General features: G+C 40.4%; 1 protein-coding gene across 1 annotated transcript in view; it reads right to left on the reverse strand.

Annotated features, from left to right (window-relative positions):
* Nucleotides 1–2,497: 2,497 nt before the first annotated feature.
* The window catches only part of pcdh1a (protocadherin 1a), a gene marked incomplete at its 3' end in the record, with an annotated part of 78,661 nt that continues 67,320 nt past the window's right edge, over nt 2,498–13,838 (reverse strand). The window contains exon 4 of the mRNA XM_084074572.1: nt 2,498–2,868. Within this exon, the coding sequence (XP_083930698.1) occupies nt 2,498–2,868 (371 nt within the window). The remainder of the gene's footprint in view (nt 2,869–13,838) is intronic.

Consider the following 13,838-nt stretch of genomic DNA (forward strand, 5'->3'; position numbering starts at 1 on the left):
ACTCATTTGCTATGTTTCACACTTATCATTAATTCCAGGTCAGTGATCTTCCCCGCTGCTTTCAGTTTAGTGAAGCTGCTATCCTCAGCTCTGAGAGAGGAGCTAGGGGCAATGGGGGCTTAATCACAGTGTATTATGACTCTTACTTGAATTTTATTTCAGTTGCTAAATGGCTTTGAAAACAGCATAATGTGCTTTCTTTCCTCAAGGCAGGATAATCGCCCACCTTATTTAATCATGGCCATGTCCAGTAATTTCCATATGTTTTCAGCTTAATTATTCTAAATGTGGTGTGCAACGGCAGCACGATGAGGTAAGTGCTGATAAAATATAAATACATTTAAAAAGAAACTACCCCTTTTAAATGATTGTAGTTGTGCGGGTGGATTCACATTATCTGGTGGGTCTGTTGTCCTGGGGGTGTGCTCACATATGCCCTGGCTCCGGACTCATTACTCACCCTAATTAGGAAATGTCCATTCTAGGCCCCTCCACACTTACTCCAGGCCCTATCTCTCTATGGAAATACTGTGCAGAGGTCAAAAGGAGAATGAAAGGTAGCCACAAATCTAATCAAATCAATGTTAAAATCAAAGATACTCTGCAATTCAATGGTGCTGTGAGACAGGGTATAGTGGAGTCATCAGTATCATCCAATTACATTCTAATATTCTATGTCCTTCAGATGTATCCTTTCCAATCAATGGGAAAATAAGTCTTAGTAAAGATAGATAAAGCCCACTGGGATGTCCTATTTTTATTCTTTCCAAATAGCAGAAACAGGAACAAAATGCTTTACAAGGTAATGTTTGTTCAATGTAAATACTTTAAGAAGTGACAGGAGGAGAGGCGGCTAATTGAACTCAACTCCTGCTATCCAACCCTTATTATTTTACTGGGTCCATCTCAGCATTTTTCTGCTGATATAATTAATTGATATAAAGTCACACTTATTTTCAAATCCTTCGTACCCTGGAAAACCATTTTCTAGATTGTTTTTTCTTTCTTTGTGTTGATAACAATTCGAGGTCCCTGTGTTTTTTCATATAGGAAATATATTTATAGTATAAATTAGCAGTATCATTATTTTCAGTGAGGTGTGAGCACACTGCACAGTAAAATCCTGACTGTTAAATTTACTCTGAGAGTGTACAATTTTACACCAAATTGTACAATTAACACTGGATTTTACAGTGTAGGCAGCGTACCAAATTCACCTCACAGGAAGTAAAAAATATCTTGTGGATGCAGGTGGCACGACCAGCCTGATGAACATGATAGGGAGCTTCCGCACACACTGTAACACTGCAATTTGTTTTAGAGACAGAAGTGTCTTGATCTAAATGCCTGTGTAAATACAATACCTCCAGTGCATTCATCAGACCAACCGAGATTTATTATAGACCGTGTGGAGGAAACCCTCTAAGCCGAGCAAGGAATTGTTACTTCAGTGCTGCATACAAACTGATTGGCTTAGGGGTTACAGGCTGAGTAGGTGTGATTGTCACAACAGAAAGGAGGATTTTCAGACTGCAACGGTGTGATCTCATCAATCGCGCGGATCCGCTGGCTTTTTCTCTGAGAAGCCAATCAGAACGCATCTTGGGGGATTAGGGGGGTGGTTCAATGTGACTCCGAGTGGACTGTGGCTTTTTGTGTGAGATGAACGATAGGTCACAGTGCTGAGAGTCAGTGAGTCACAACGTCAAATTAAACGTTGCCATTCGGTTATGCCCACCAACGCCAACAGAGCAGAGTCAAAGGCCATTCTATTGTGATTGCGGGGGTCACAGGTGTATATTCGTGGGGAGTTGCAAAGATTCCATCCAAATGCCTTCCACAATATCTAGCTCTACTTTTGGAGGTGGTTTCGATCAAGTCTAAACAGCAGCAGCAAAGGAAATCTCAAATATGCTAAAATTCTGAGGCAAGGGCTTTTTTCTTCTTATCAGTTTTTGCCAGACAAAAATATAATGTAGAACACACCATTCAAATGTATTTACAGCACTATACATTAAGAAATACCATTTCATTTGATTGTTAATCAAACATGTTATGCCTACCCTTAGGGCCTCACCGGCACCCTATCGAAGTATATCTAATAATGGCACAGAAGCACTGATCACAACTTTAAAATTCAAGAAATTGTTCCACAAAGTGGGACTTGGCTAACTAAATCAGTAGTACTCACATTAATTAGTCTGTATTTACTGTAATATGTTTTACTAGTAACCTTCAATAATTTGTATAAATAAATGAATGTATCACCTAATTAGCAGAGTTCCACAATAAATAAGTTAAATAATAAATAAAAATGAATAAATTAATGAATTTAAAAAAACAATGTGTACATGCTTGTGATTGAATGAATCACAGCCTATTTTTTATCTACAAAAAGGGCACTGATTTCAACATATGGACAACCTATGTTTCTTTATGAAGTATGTGTCTCTCAGGCGCTCCATTCAGCTGTGCACCAATCAGATGAGAGTATTCCTCACAGGTAAATTTCTCGTTTTGGAGTGTGGACGGTGGGGGAGGTGGGCGGGAACTCTGAGGCTACACTCAGGGGCATCTCCTCTAGAGGGCTGTCCGCACTGGGGGCATGACCACTGTTGGAATAGGCACTGCGGGAGGGTGGAAGGCGGGCCCGGTGTTCCTCGCCACCCAGCCTGGCGCTCCCGTTTGCCAGACGCCCCAGGCTCCCTCTTTCCTGGTAAGGCACGAAGGTAGAGAGTTTGGGGGGGTTCCTGGCCTTGTGCACAGGGGAAGGATGCCCGGGCATCCAGCAGGCATCTGAATGGCCCAATTCACTGCACTCCAGTGTGCAGTTCCCGGTCATGGCCACATCAGGGAGGGAACGGATATCTGTGGGCAAGAGGAGGAGAGAGAGAGAATGCCATGAGTGAAGTTCATACAACAAACAAAACATCAGACTGAATTTCATATCACTAATACATGTCGAAGGTTGGAGGAAAAAAAAGGCTGCTTGCGAACAGAGATGGCTTCATGTGCAACACCCCATGAAAATCTTCCCCGTCTTCTGTGAGGTCTTTGCAGCTGTTGCTAAGCAATCATCAGCTGTTGCTATGTAGCAGTTGCTATGCACTGTGTAATGAGACCTACTGTGTGTGTGTTCGTCGCCCAATAGTTGATATGATGCATTCAATGCCTTGGTTTGTTGTGTACATGTTGTTCAGAGGTTCTATAGTCACTGCTAAGTGACTTGGTAAGGATTATAATGGTATGTCTGGCATGTGTACATCGCCCTGTTCACTGCAGTCTAGTGACTTATTTCCATTATATTGTCGCTGTCGCGTAGAAACCTTGTATCTCCATAATGCTTTTCTATGATTTTGTAAAATGAATGCCCTATTTTATACTTTATATTTCATTCAACTGCACGTGATGGAAAAATAGAGTGAAAATAGCTGATCTACAAGCTCACAACACATGGTGATGTGATGCATTGTGAGCTGATAGATCTGCTATTCTAGTTTTTTATATATATATATATATATATATATATATATATCTTTTTTTATATATATTTTTTGTTTTTTTTGGTCTGTCTGTTTTTGTTTTTATATAAATATAACAAGAGTTTGTGACTAAATAATGACTACATGGATCCATTGGAACACAGGTCCTTTTTTTCCCCACATCCGGAAAAGTAACGGCTTTGCACATATAAGGTTTCCAACAGCGACAACATACTGTATGCGACTCGTCTCCATGTTCGGTGGCTGTAATTGGTGATCTAAATGTGTGTCAGGCCTGTCAACATACAACATAAAAGAAAAACAAGCTTGAGCTCAGACACCCACATAACGAAAATACCATGTTTGGCAAAAGAGAGAACCATGGATCCCCAGGGCAAAGCAAGTGTTGCACAGGTTATTGATTGACAGCACCGAAATGAGCTCCATTCCCCTGATTATTATCCATTTTTCATTCAAGTGTTCCTAATTTAATAAATAGGTCTACTCTATGACCCAGTGACCTCATTTTCTTTTGCAAGGCTGATAGCTCTCGAATGAGCGTAGTTAATATGCAGCTATCACAAAAAAAAAGAAGGAAAGAAAATTTGAATATGGTTTATTCTGTGAATGCTTCTCTTCTGGAACCGCAACACAGATATTGTAGCACAAAGAAAAACAACTAGCAATGTGAATTCTGAATCCTCTGTTTTGGTGCGGAAAACAATTCTGCACTGAGGAACCCGTCCATGTGTTTGCCACAAATGCACAGATGGCAAGCCTATACCTGCTGAGCAAACACCTGTTGAGAATCTATAAACGGAGTCACATCTGAAGACGACCACTCAATTTACTGTAATATATCTTCGCTGTCGTGCAGAAACCTTGTATCTCCAAATTTCATCTTCAAGGTTAATTTATTTGTTTACACATGAAATGAAAATTCTACTCAGCATTGTACAATAAGTCTAAAATAAACCAAGAATAAATTACAGAAATAAGCACATAAGTATATCTAATAAAATACTATAGTGCAGGGAATTAAAAACTGAGCAGCAGTTCTAAAACAGAGCAGCTTGTCAAGTCAGGATAAACATGGCAGTATGACATATAACAGAACAGCAAGGAAGAAAGGTGAAAGTGCATTCGACCAGGGGTAGCTGAGAAGCCTCTGCATGCTGCCATGTTGTCTGCTTTCTTTTTATGTTTTTCCTAAATGAATGCTCTTTTTTTTATACTACATCCTATGACAGCGTCCAAAAAGTAGAAAAAATGGCTAATATACAAACGAGTCGATGCAATCTGTTGTTTCTGTTGTGTTTTTCATTACTTTTGTACATTTTGGATGATAATTAAACATTTTCACCTATAATGACATGGACAAAATAGGGACGGCAGGTTGAAAGTGGTTAAATCTGTCTGTGGGTTTTATAAACACAGTATTTAACCAATGACAAGTATTAACAAGAGTTTGTAACTAAATAATAACTACATTGTATCCGTTTGGAACACGTTCTTTTTTCCATTTCCAATTTCCAAAAGTAATGGTTTTGGACATACAAGGTTTCTGCATCGACAACAACAATATGAATGCCATTCCTTTAAAAAAAACTCCAATCAGCAATCACTCTCCAAAGCCAGAAATCAGTGAAGAAAGACAGACGTTAAATTCTCATGTGCTGCTAACTACAACATTGTGAGTTCAGACACATTTAAAAGCAGCCCACATCACACTTACATTCTTAAGAGCAGTGGCAATAGCACAGTGTGACAAAGGCCGTCGTGATTTTGTTTGCAGGGAGGACAGCGTACTCAATCACAGCTACAGACATGAGCGGAGAGAAGCAACAATGGTTGAATGATGCAACCAAGAGGGATGACGTACTGCACTACAGCGGTGTGTTCACAATTCACATCCAATGTTGGCCAGAAGGAAAAGGCCAGCTTGACGGTACACCTCTGAGATACACCATCAGCACTGTCCTCATGATCAATGGCAAGATAGTTATCACACTAAATGTCAGACCCCTGATGCTGAAGAAAAGACATCTGGCCCCTCCAATTCAAAAATCAAAAGCTGGCTATAGAGAGTTCCTGTATTGGCTTGGTATGACTCAAATCTTTAAACTACATCTTGAAATGTAATGGAAAGGGAATCTTTTAATTATGCCCACCTTGTTATTTATGTCAGTGATTACAGTTTTTCCATGGCTATAAATCATACAGAATAATTTATTAATACTTAATACTAAACAAAAAACAATGAATAGCCTAATCTATTGTTGCACTTAATCTCTCTTTTCAGTAATCCTGGATAGCAATATGTTGAGGCTATTAAATACATTCGATTCACAATATACAGTAGCTTGACTTATTCATGCTTAATCGTGTCATTATGCCTAAGTGGCAAATTCTCTTCTCTCTGTTTACTAGACCTAATTAAAATTGTGCTTATTAGAAGCATGTCAATGAACTAAGACTCCTTTCAAATAAACTACACTTGTTATGGCTAATTGGGGGGGGGGGGGGGGGGAATCAAATGTGGACAATGAAGAGAAGATAGGTGATGGGGAAAACTGTGTGAGCTGCCTCCTGAATGATGAGTAGAGTTTCATTCACTCAGCTGCACTCTAAGACCAGTTCCCTAACATCAGTTAACCCATTAAGACCGGGAACGCATCTGTGTTATTTTAAGATTTCTTTGGCTATTCAAAAATAGCAGATCTACAAGCTCATAGCGCGGCCGCGTTATGAGCTGGTAGATTTCTTTTTTTTATCGTGGAAAATTTGTGCAAATCTTTGAATATATATATGTTTTAAAGAAAATATTTTGAACTCCGATCTGTGCTTCTGGGGGTCCCTGGAAACATCATATTTCGAGATGGGGGTCCGCGGCCAAATACATATCATTTTAGGGGCCCTTGACATGAAAAAGTTTGAGAACCACTGATTATAGCAACATTTTTTTTTACTATTAGGATTTAGAAGACATTTTGTAGAATCCCCCAGAAGCAAAGATTTGAGTTACAAATGTTCGCTTTATATTAAAAGATTTGCAAAAAAAATTATTTTTTTTCAAAAATAGCAGATCTATATATCTGCTATTTTTGAATAGTCCAAAGTATAAAATAACGGTTTAAGTGGCTACACAGGTGCGTTCCCGGTTTTAATGGGTTAAATGGACTTCTCCCCATCAAAGAGGTGTTCATGGGAGGAGTGGCGGGCCGTGTTGAGAAGCAAGCTTCCAAGCCATCAAATCCAAAAGGATTTCACACTTGATTAAAAACATCTAAAGAGCAGCCAAGAGGTTTTACGGCCATACCGGGGGCGTCATAAACCTTTGTATGGATTCACCACTAAAAAAAGCAGTGCACAAAAAAAGGGGAAACATGCACATTCCATGGATATGCAGATAAGTATCATATATGCAGTAAATGTTTGTTTTTTTTGTTTTTACTTTTTCAATGTTTACACATGAATTAACTTAACCACTTTCAACCTTGCTTCCCTATTTTTGTGTATGTCATATTATGTAAAATTATAAAAAAAATAAAAAAAAATACCACGTCTACGAGCACACAACACGTTAGGATGTTGTGAGCCTATTTGCGCCGTGCGACGCCATCGTACAAGGAAGTATAAAATTGAGTGTTTATTATCCACACTCCTACAATTAGCCATAGATAATTGTAGAAACTTCACATGTTGGTATTTTTATTAATTAATTTCCTATTTAACTGACAAAACAACTTGATCTTCCGGTGATCACTGTGGACCACTGTTGCCATGACTATGAGTCTGTGAAATGCAATTACTTGAAGGCATTTGTTGGTGTTCCACATAAACCAAAAATCTGTGAAAATAAAATAAAATACAAAAATAAAATAAAAACTAACAAAAAACAATGACTTTATTAATTAAATAAATCAAGTGGATATTATCATCATTGGCATGGTGGCTAAATAACCCCTTTCTCTTGACAATCTCTGTTTTCCAATATGAACAAAGCAAATCATTATGGACAATTTCAATAAGACTATCATTACAACCAATAAAGCTTGATTCATGTCACTTATCTAACTGTGGTGGAGTCTAGCATTATTTATCGTCTTTATTTCAGCTCAATTTGACAGAAAACTCAATTAATATACCATATAAGCAGCATTCCGCTCTAACCTTTACTGCGGAACTACAGTAACACACACACACATAGTCGCAGAGTTCTGCTAAGCCTAGCATGATCATAAAACAACCATCTCCTGGCTAGAATGAACGTCGTCCAAATATACTGTGGACAACAGAGATGAATCAGATGAGTCAACGATAGGTTAAAAGACCAGTGAGAAGCAAGGAGAAAAAAGGAGGTATTTTTTCACCCACCCAAGCCTTCTTCCTCTTGGATGTATGCCTGGAATAAATCTGCTCAAGGTCTGGAACAAACCCTTTAGAGTTCATAGTCTTGTGTGTCATGGATGGAGAACGGAGGTGGCCCTTAGAGAACAGATTGGTAAATCACAGCACTGTCAAGCTAGTAGCTGTAACAGGGAGGTGACTGGATTTAGAGAGCAGGTGATTTGGTTTTGAAGAGCGGTGACTCAATGCCATTTTGCCACTTCTCACAGCAGCACACTGTGGCACTCCTCTAGAGGTAGACAGATTGTACCTGTGGTTTTCTCCGGCTACGTTCAATCTTTCCTGTTTAGGAAACCATCGCATGAAACACCGAAATTTCTGCATTGAGACCCCTGCCACCTCCATCAATAACACATCCGAGGTCCACGTGAACTTTGGCTGTTGGTTCTAAAGGCGCCTCCTCTGCACCCAACACAACACGCACTCCACAGAGCAGTAACAGAGTGGCGGTTCATGCAGAGCTTAACCCCCCGGCTGACAGATACATGTGAGGGGTGGGTTTGCATGCTGCTTGCATCAGGGCGCCAGTGGGAGGTGTTAAGTGTCTGAGGCAGGCTTCCTCATCGTCTGATCCCCTGCCCACGGGCATGATGGGGGAAGCTGCCTCTTCCTGAGATTTCACACTGCTTCTCTCTGTTTGATTGCAAATGCTGCCTCTCCCCACCGGCTGCCTTTTAGTGCGCGTGCCACACCGCTATGATCGATGGCGAGCAAATATGAGACCCACGGCACATAGAGAGATGTGGGAAATAAAGAAATACTAGCGTTTGGGATTATCTAGAATGATTTCAATGATATATTGTATATATTTGATCACGGCAAATGCTCGCATCAAGAATTACAGTGCGAGGCATCCAGTAAATGGAGCACACGACAAAAAACAAAAAAACACATCTGAGCACACTTCACATGCTCTCTTGGCTCTCTAGTGTTAGTGCTGCTTATCAGAACAGGGTGTGAATGTACACTGTGGCTGTCATGCGGGGTGAGAAAAAGAACAAGGAGACAGGATTTTGCGTTTGTTTAACTTTGACATGTTAAGCCTTATTATTCAACAGCTTCCCTCAAAGTATAGACGACCATAGGAGAACATCCATAGGACAGAAATGTGTTCGACTCAAGAGTGGCACTACCTAAACACAGCAACATGCACAGAGAGAGATATTCTAACAGAACGAATGGTTTGAATTTGATTGCATTTATCACAACATGAAATATGCATATGATTACTACAGTATATTACTGTATATCATAGGCAAACTGTGAATGCTTTAGGTTTGAGTTCTTGAGAACCACCTTTATAAAACAGAATGAAGCGTATCGTTTAAAAGAGCTTTGGGTGTTCTTTAAGTTAGAATATTCACTGACAGTTGGTTCTGTATATTTTGTTCTCAAAAGCTTGCCTGTACGCTACAACACAGCTACTGTATGTTGCTTTGTGTGCTACTATTCAGGTAGGCATATATCATCTCATTGTGTGCTACTATTCAGGCATACTGTATATACAACACTAGAAAAAGTGCTCCTCGGAGCACAGGTCTCCACCAGGTCAGGTGTTGGCCAGCAATGTTCGGAATGCACCAATCAGGATGAAATATGAAAAATAGGACGGATCCGGATCACTTGACTATAGAAATAATGTGTACCGATTTGCATGATGTTTGTAAAAAATGTGTTGGAGTAATATAAAGAAAAGAAAATCGCAAAAATCGGCCTCCTGGTGGCGTTATACTAGGGCAAAGCTGAAAGGGTGGCATTTGTTCCTCAACGTAGTGCCAATGTGTGTGCAAAGTTTCACCGCAATCAGACACAGCGTTCATGATTTGCGGCATTTTGTTAAAAACGGGCTACTCCTTTTCCTTGGCCTCTCTAAGTGTGCATACAAGTTTTTAAACAGATCTGTGCAGTTATAGGTAAAAACACAAATCGTCCTGTTATAGCGCCACCATGAGGCTGATTTAAAAAGAAATCTGGTGGCAATTCTTCCTCGGCCTAGTGGGAATGTACGTGCAAAATTTCACGGAAATTGCACGCTGTGTTCATGATTTGAGGCATTTTGTTCAAAACGGAGCACTCCTGCAAACTTTGGAAGCCATTCTTAGCCAATCAAGATGGAATATGAAAAATCTGGAAGACATATGTCGTTTAATGACTATAGAGATACTGTGTACCGATTTGCGTGACGTTTGGACAAAATCTGTAGGAGTACGGTCAAAAATGTGTTTTGCAAAGAGCGGCCTCCTGGTGGCGCTATAACAGGCCGATGTGAAAAATTTGGGGCAAAGGCTCTGAATTGGCATCCAGGGAGTGTGTGTTCACAGTTTCGCTGCGATCAAGCTAACGGTGCCGGAGATTAGCTGCTCACAGACGGACGGACACACACACGGACGGACACACACACACACGGACGGACGGACAGGGTGCAAAACAAACTCTCTCGCCATGCCTTTCGGCCTGGTGGAGACAATAAGGCTGCCTTTATTGTCTCCACCAGGCCAGACTGCCGAAGGCCGGAGACTATGTTTTCGCCCCTGTCCGTCCATCCGTGTGTGTCTGTGAGCTGCTAATCTCCAGCACTGTTGAAACAATCGGCATAGGCAACCTGGCCTGGCAACCTGGCCTGGCTGAGACTTTTCAAGTTGACCGTATATGTTTGTTGAAAATATGTGAGGGTGCCGCAATTTGCTGCTGGTGGAAGAGGAATATGCCAACGTAACTATTGTTTGGCAAGAAAATCGACAGTACGTAATACAGTACTAGTATAACAAATGTAGTGTAGGTGGGAAATCACATGCTTGTAACATGGCGCTGAAAAGCGGGCAGGATTTCTGCAAACAAGATGTTTTCAACATGTCACATGGTTAAGGTAATGGGGTCTAAACGGCTATGCAAAAGATTTTCAACCTTAATAGTCCAGTCATCTTTGCTCGCTTCACTTTCCAATGTTTCACAATATTGTCAAACATCTCGCAACATTTCACAGCAATGTTGAAACTGTCAAACATTTCTGACAAGCACACTATCTCTTAGCCTGAGATCCAGCCTGATTCACTACGTTTGGCGGTATGTTTCTTTTCTCACTTCCCTTTCAGAAGTGAGAAAAAAATCCGCCGAACGTAGTGAACCAGGCTGGATCCCAGGCTAACAATCTCTCTACCTGGAAGTCAGAGAGGCCAACAAAGGTGGATAACAGTGGGAGGTCATGAATAAGGTCAATAATGTCTATTTTAAATGTGCATGAATCTGCATCAACTTTTGCCTGCTGTGTTTATTTCATTTTTTCAATTCACTATTTTTCTTGAACACGAAATAATAACCCTGGGAGAGAGGGTGGTCTAGCATCTATGCTGATCTATGCTACCAATCTATGCTGATTATTCTGTGTTAACTGGTTTGGCTAGGTCTCTCAACATCCACATAGGAACACTCGGGAGGTGGACACTCTGTAACACGATATGATGCTTTCAGATCAAATTCTATCTAGAGTAGTTGGCATTGGTGGGTATGGTGGTGTAAGGTGTTAGTGTGGTGGGGTAAGCTGTTTCTGAGCAGACAAAGCCCTTGCTGTCAAAGCTTGAAGTGTGGACCATGTCCACCAGCAGTACGTCAGGATAATCCACTAGAAGGCTCTACTGTATCTCCTGTCAGTTCTTGCACGCACTGACCGTTTTGTTTTGGACCTAATTTGTTTGTAGAATATCTTTCACATTTTTTACGTTCGGCAAAGCTTTAGTGTTGTTGACATTATCACCTCACACATCAGCTGCTGCCGTTGAAAAGTGATACACGGCATGATATGTCAACCGATACTAAGGCTTTGTCAAAGATACAATAGTGATACTAAAAACAGCTTCAGACAAAATAGGTCCAAAACAAACAGTAAGACTGCGAAAGAACAGCACTTCGATATTAAAATGGCAAAAAGTACCAGTACATCTGATTGTGTAGTTGTTTTGCTTGGTGTTTGTATGCTACAACATTCAATGCATGGGGCTTTTTCTGCTTTTATTGATACGATAGTAGACTGACAGGAAATGGGGAGAGAGATTGGGGGGTGATACACAGCAAAGGTCGTCGGGATCGGGGTTGAACCTGTGACACGCTGTCAAGCTGGATTACCAGCATATGTGGTATGCGACTGGACCACTAGGCCAGCAGGCGCCCCCGCATATTTATTCTTAACCAAAGAATACTAGCCAATGAGTAGAGTGGAAAATAATGTGGAAAATAGAAATCCATGCTATTCCATAGTTGACAAAAATAATGTTATTATATGCAATTCCACATCGATTAGTGTTCTTAACTATCAACATTTAAACTCTGTTCAATGTTTAAAGGCTATTCTGCTTGAATGAACCATGAGGAATCTAGAATCTATAATGGTTTAGGTAATAACTCATTGATATGGTTTTAAGGCAACTCAAGGCAGATAATTGTGTCTATATGGGCTATAAGCCTAGAGCACGCTTCAGTTGATAAGATTTACCAAGAGAAGAAATAATTCCTTTTATATTTGGTAAATATTTCATCTGTGCAATCAATGCTGTGAAGGCTCTGTGTTGGTCGTTTTCACTGTTTGAAAAACATTAGACATAAGACATTCTAAGTCACTATTGGTATTTTATCAGAGCGGTCTTAAAAAACAAACCAAAAAAAAGTCATGAAATGTTGTACTCATCAAGCAATGATATCTGTGCTGTACTCCCGACATAATTGCATTTTGCCCATTCTACCCCATCTTCAGCCTGCTTCCCATGACACTTAAATGAAACGGGAAAGCATAAAATGTACAATTCTCCATAATTATGTTATAGAGCCCAACAGTCAGAGGGTCTAAATTGCTGTAGCCGTTTGTGACTGGACACCCAAATTGTTTTATCTTTATTATTTTCAGCTGCTGTCATCTGTAAATTATTTTGTTTCAACAGTCATGTTACCGTATGCTGTCCATGTGGCTGCATTTTCAACATGCTGGTATCCAGTTCTAATACAAGCGACATTTTTGTTACTTTACAGTAGCCTGTTAAACCACCTCGGTTGCATGAATTCACATTAACATTAACATGGGAGGCCGTTTTGCAGAAACCAAAAAGTGGAAGAGCCAATCAGCGTCTGTCAATCACAGGGCCAGACACATGATAATGTAATTCACTTTCATTCACACAATATAATTGTAACATGTCCTGGAATGGTAAATGGATGGACTGCATTTCTATAGCCTGGGATCCAGCCTGATTCGCTACGTTCGGTGGACTTTTTTCTCTCTCTCCGCTTATCAGTCTGGAATGCACCCCATTGACTCGTTTTGCAGAACTACACTGGAACTACATATGTTACGTTAGGCAACGTCGTTGCTGATTGGATGTTGTTCAAACGAATGACGAATCACAACGATCACACTGTTTTTTTTGTCCCGCCCCACAGACCAATCAGAAGCCACGGCACGACTCGAAACGTTTGTCATGTCCCGCCTCCCTTGGAGATAGGAGGCATTCCAGACTGAGAAGCGAAGAGAGAAAAAAAAGTCCGCCGAACGTAGCGAAGCAGGCTGGATACCAGGCTAGCATTTCTATGGGGCTTTTCTAGTCTTACAATCATTCAAAGCACTTTGAATATATCCACAAGCTTGTTGCTGGACTTGATATCCGGATTCACTGGTTGTACAATGTTCTGTACAGATTGCAAGTGTTTAGTCTGATCACACTCAATGGGAACTAGCATATCCCATTAACTACCTATAAAGAAGCCAAAGCATTCTGACCTCTCCTGCTCTACATTCTTCTCTACACTCGTTCGTTTTCCTCCCAGGCTTATTCTAAAAGTACCTCTTTCAAGCTCAATACCAATCATTGATTGATCCTACTGACCTGTTGTTAGAAAAATAGATGTCTTCCCTAAACCATTTGCTGTTTTTCCTCTCTTTGCAGCTACGTTGTTATCACTTGG

The sequence above is a fragment of the Gymnoscopelus microlampas genome (assembly GCF_963454915.1).
Source record: "Gymnoscopelus microlampas genome assembly, chromosome: 12".
NCBI classification, from domain to species: Eukaryota; Metazoa; Chordata; class Actinopteri; order Myctophiformes; family Myctophidae; genus Gymnoscopelus; species Gymnoscopelus microlampas.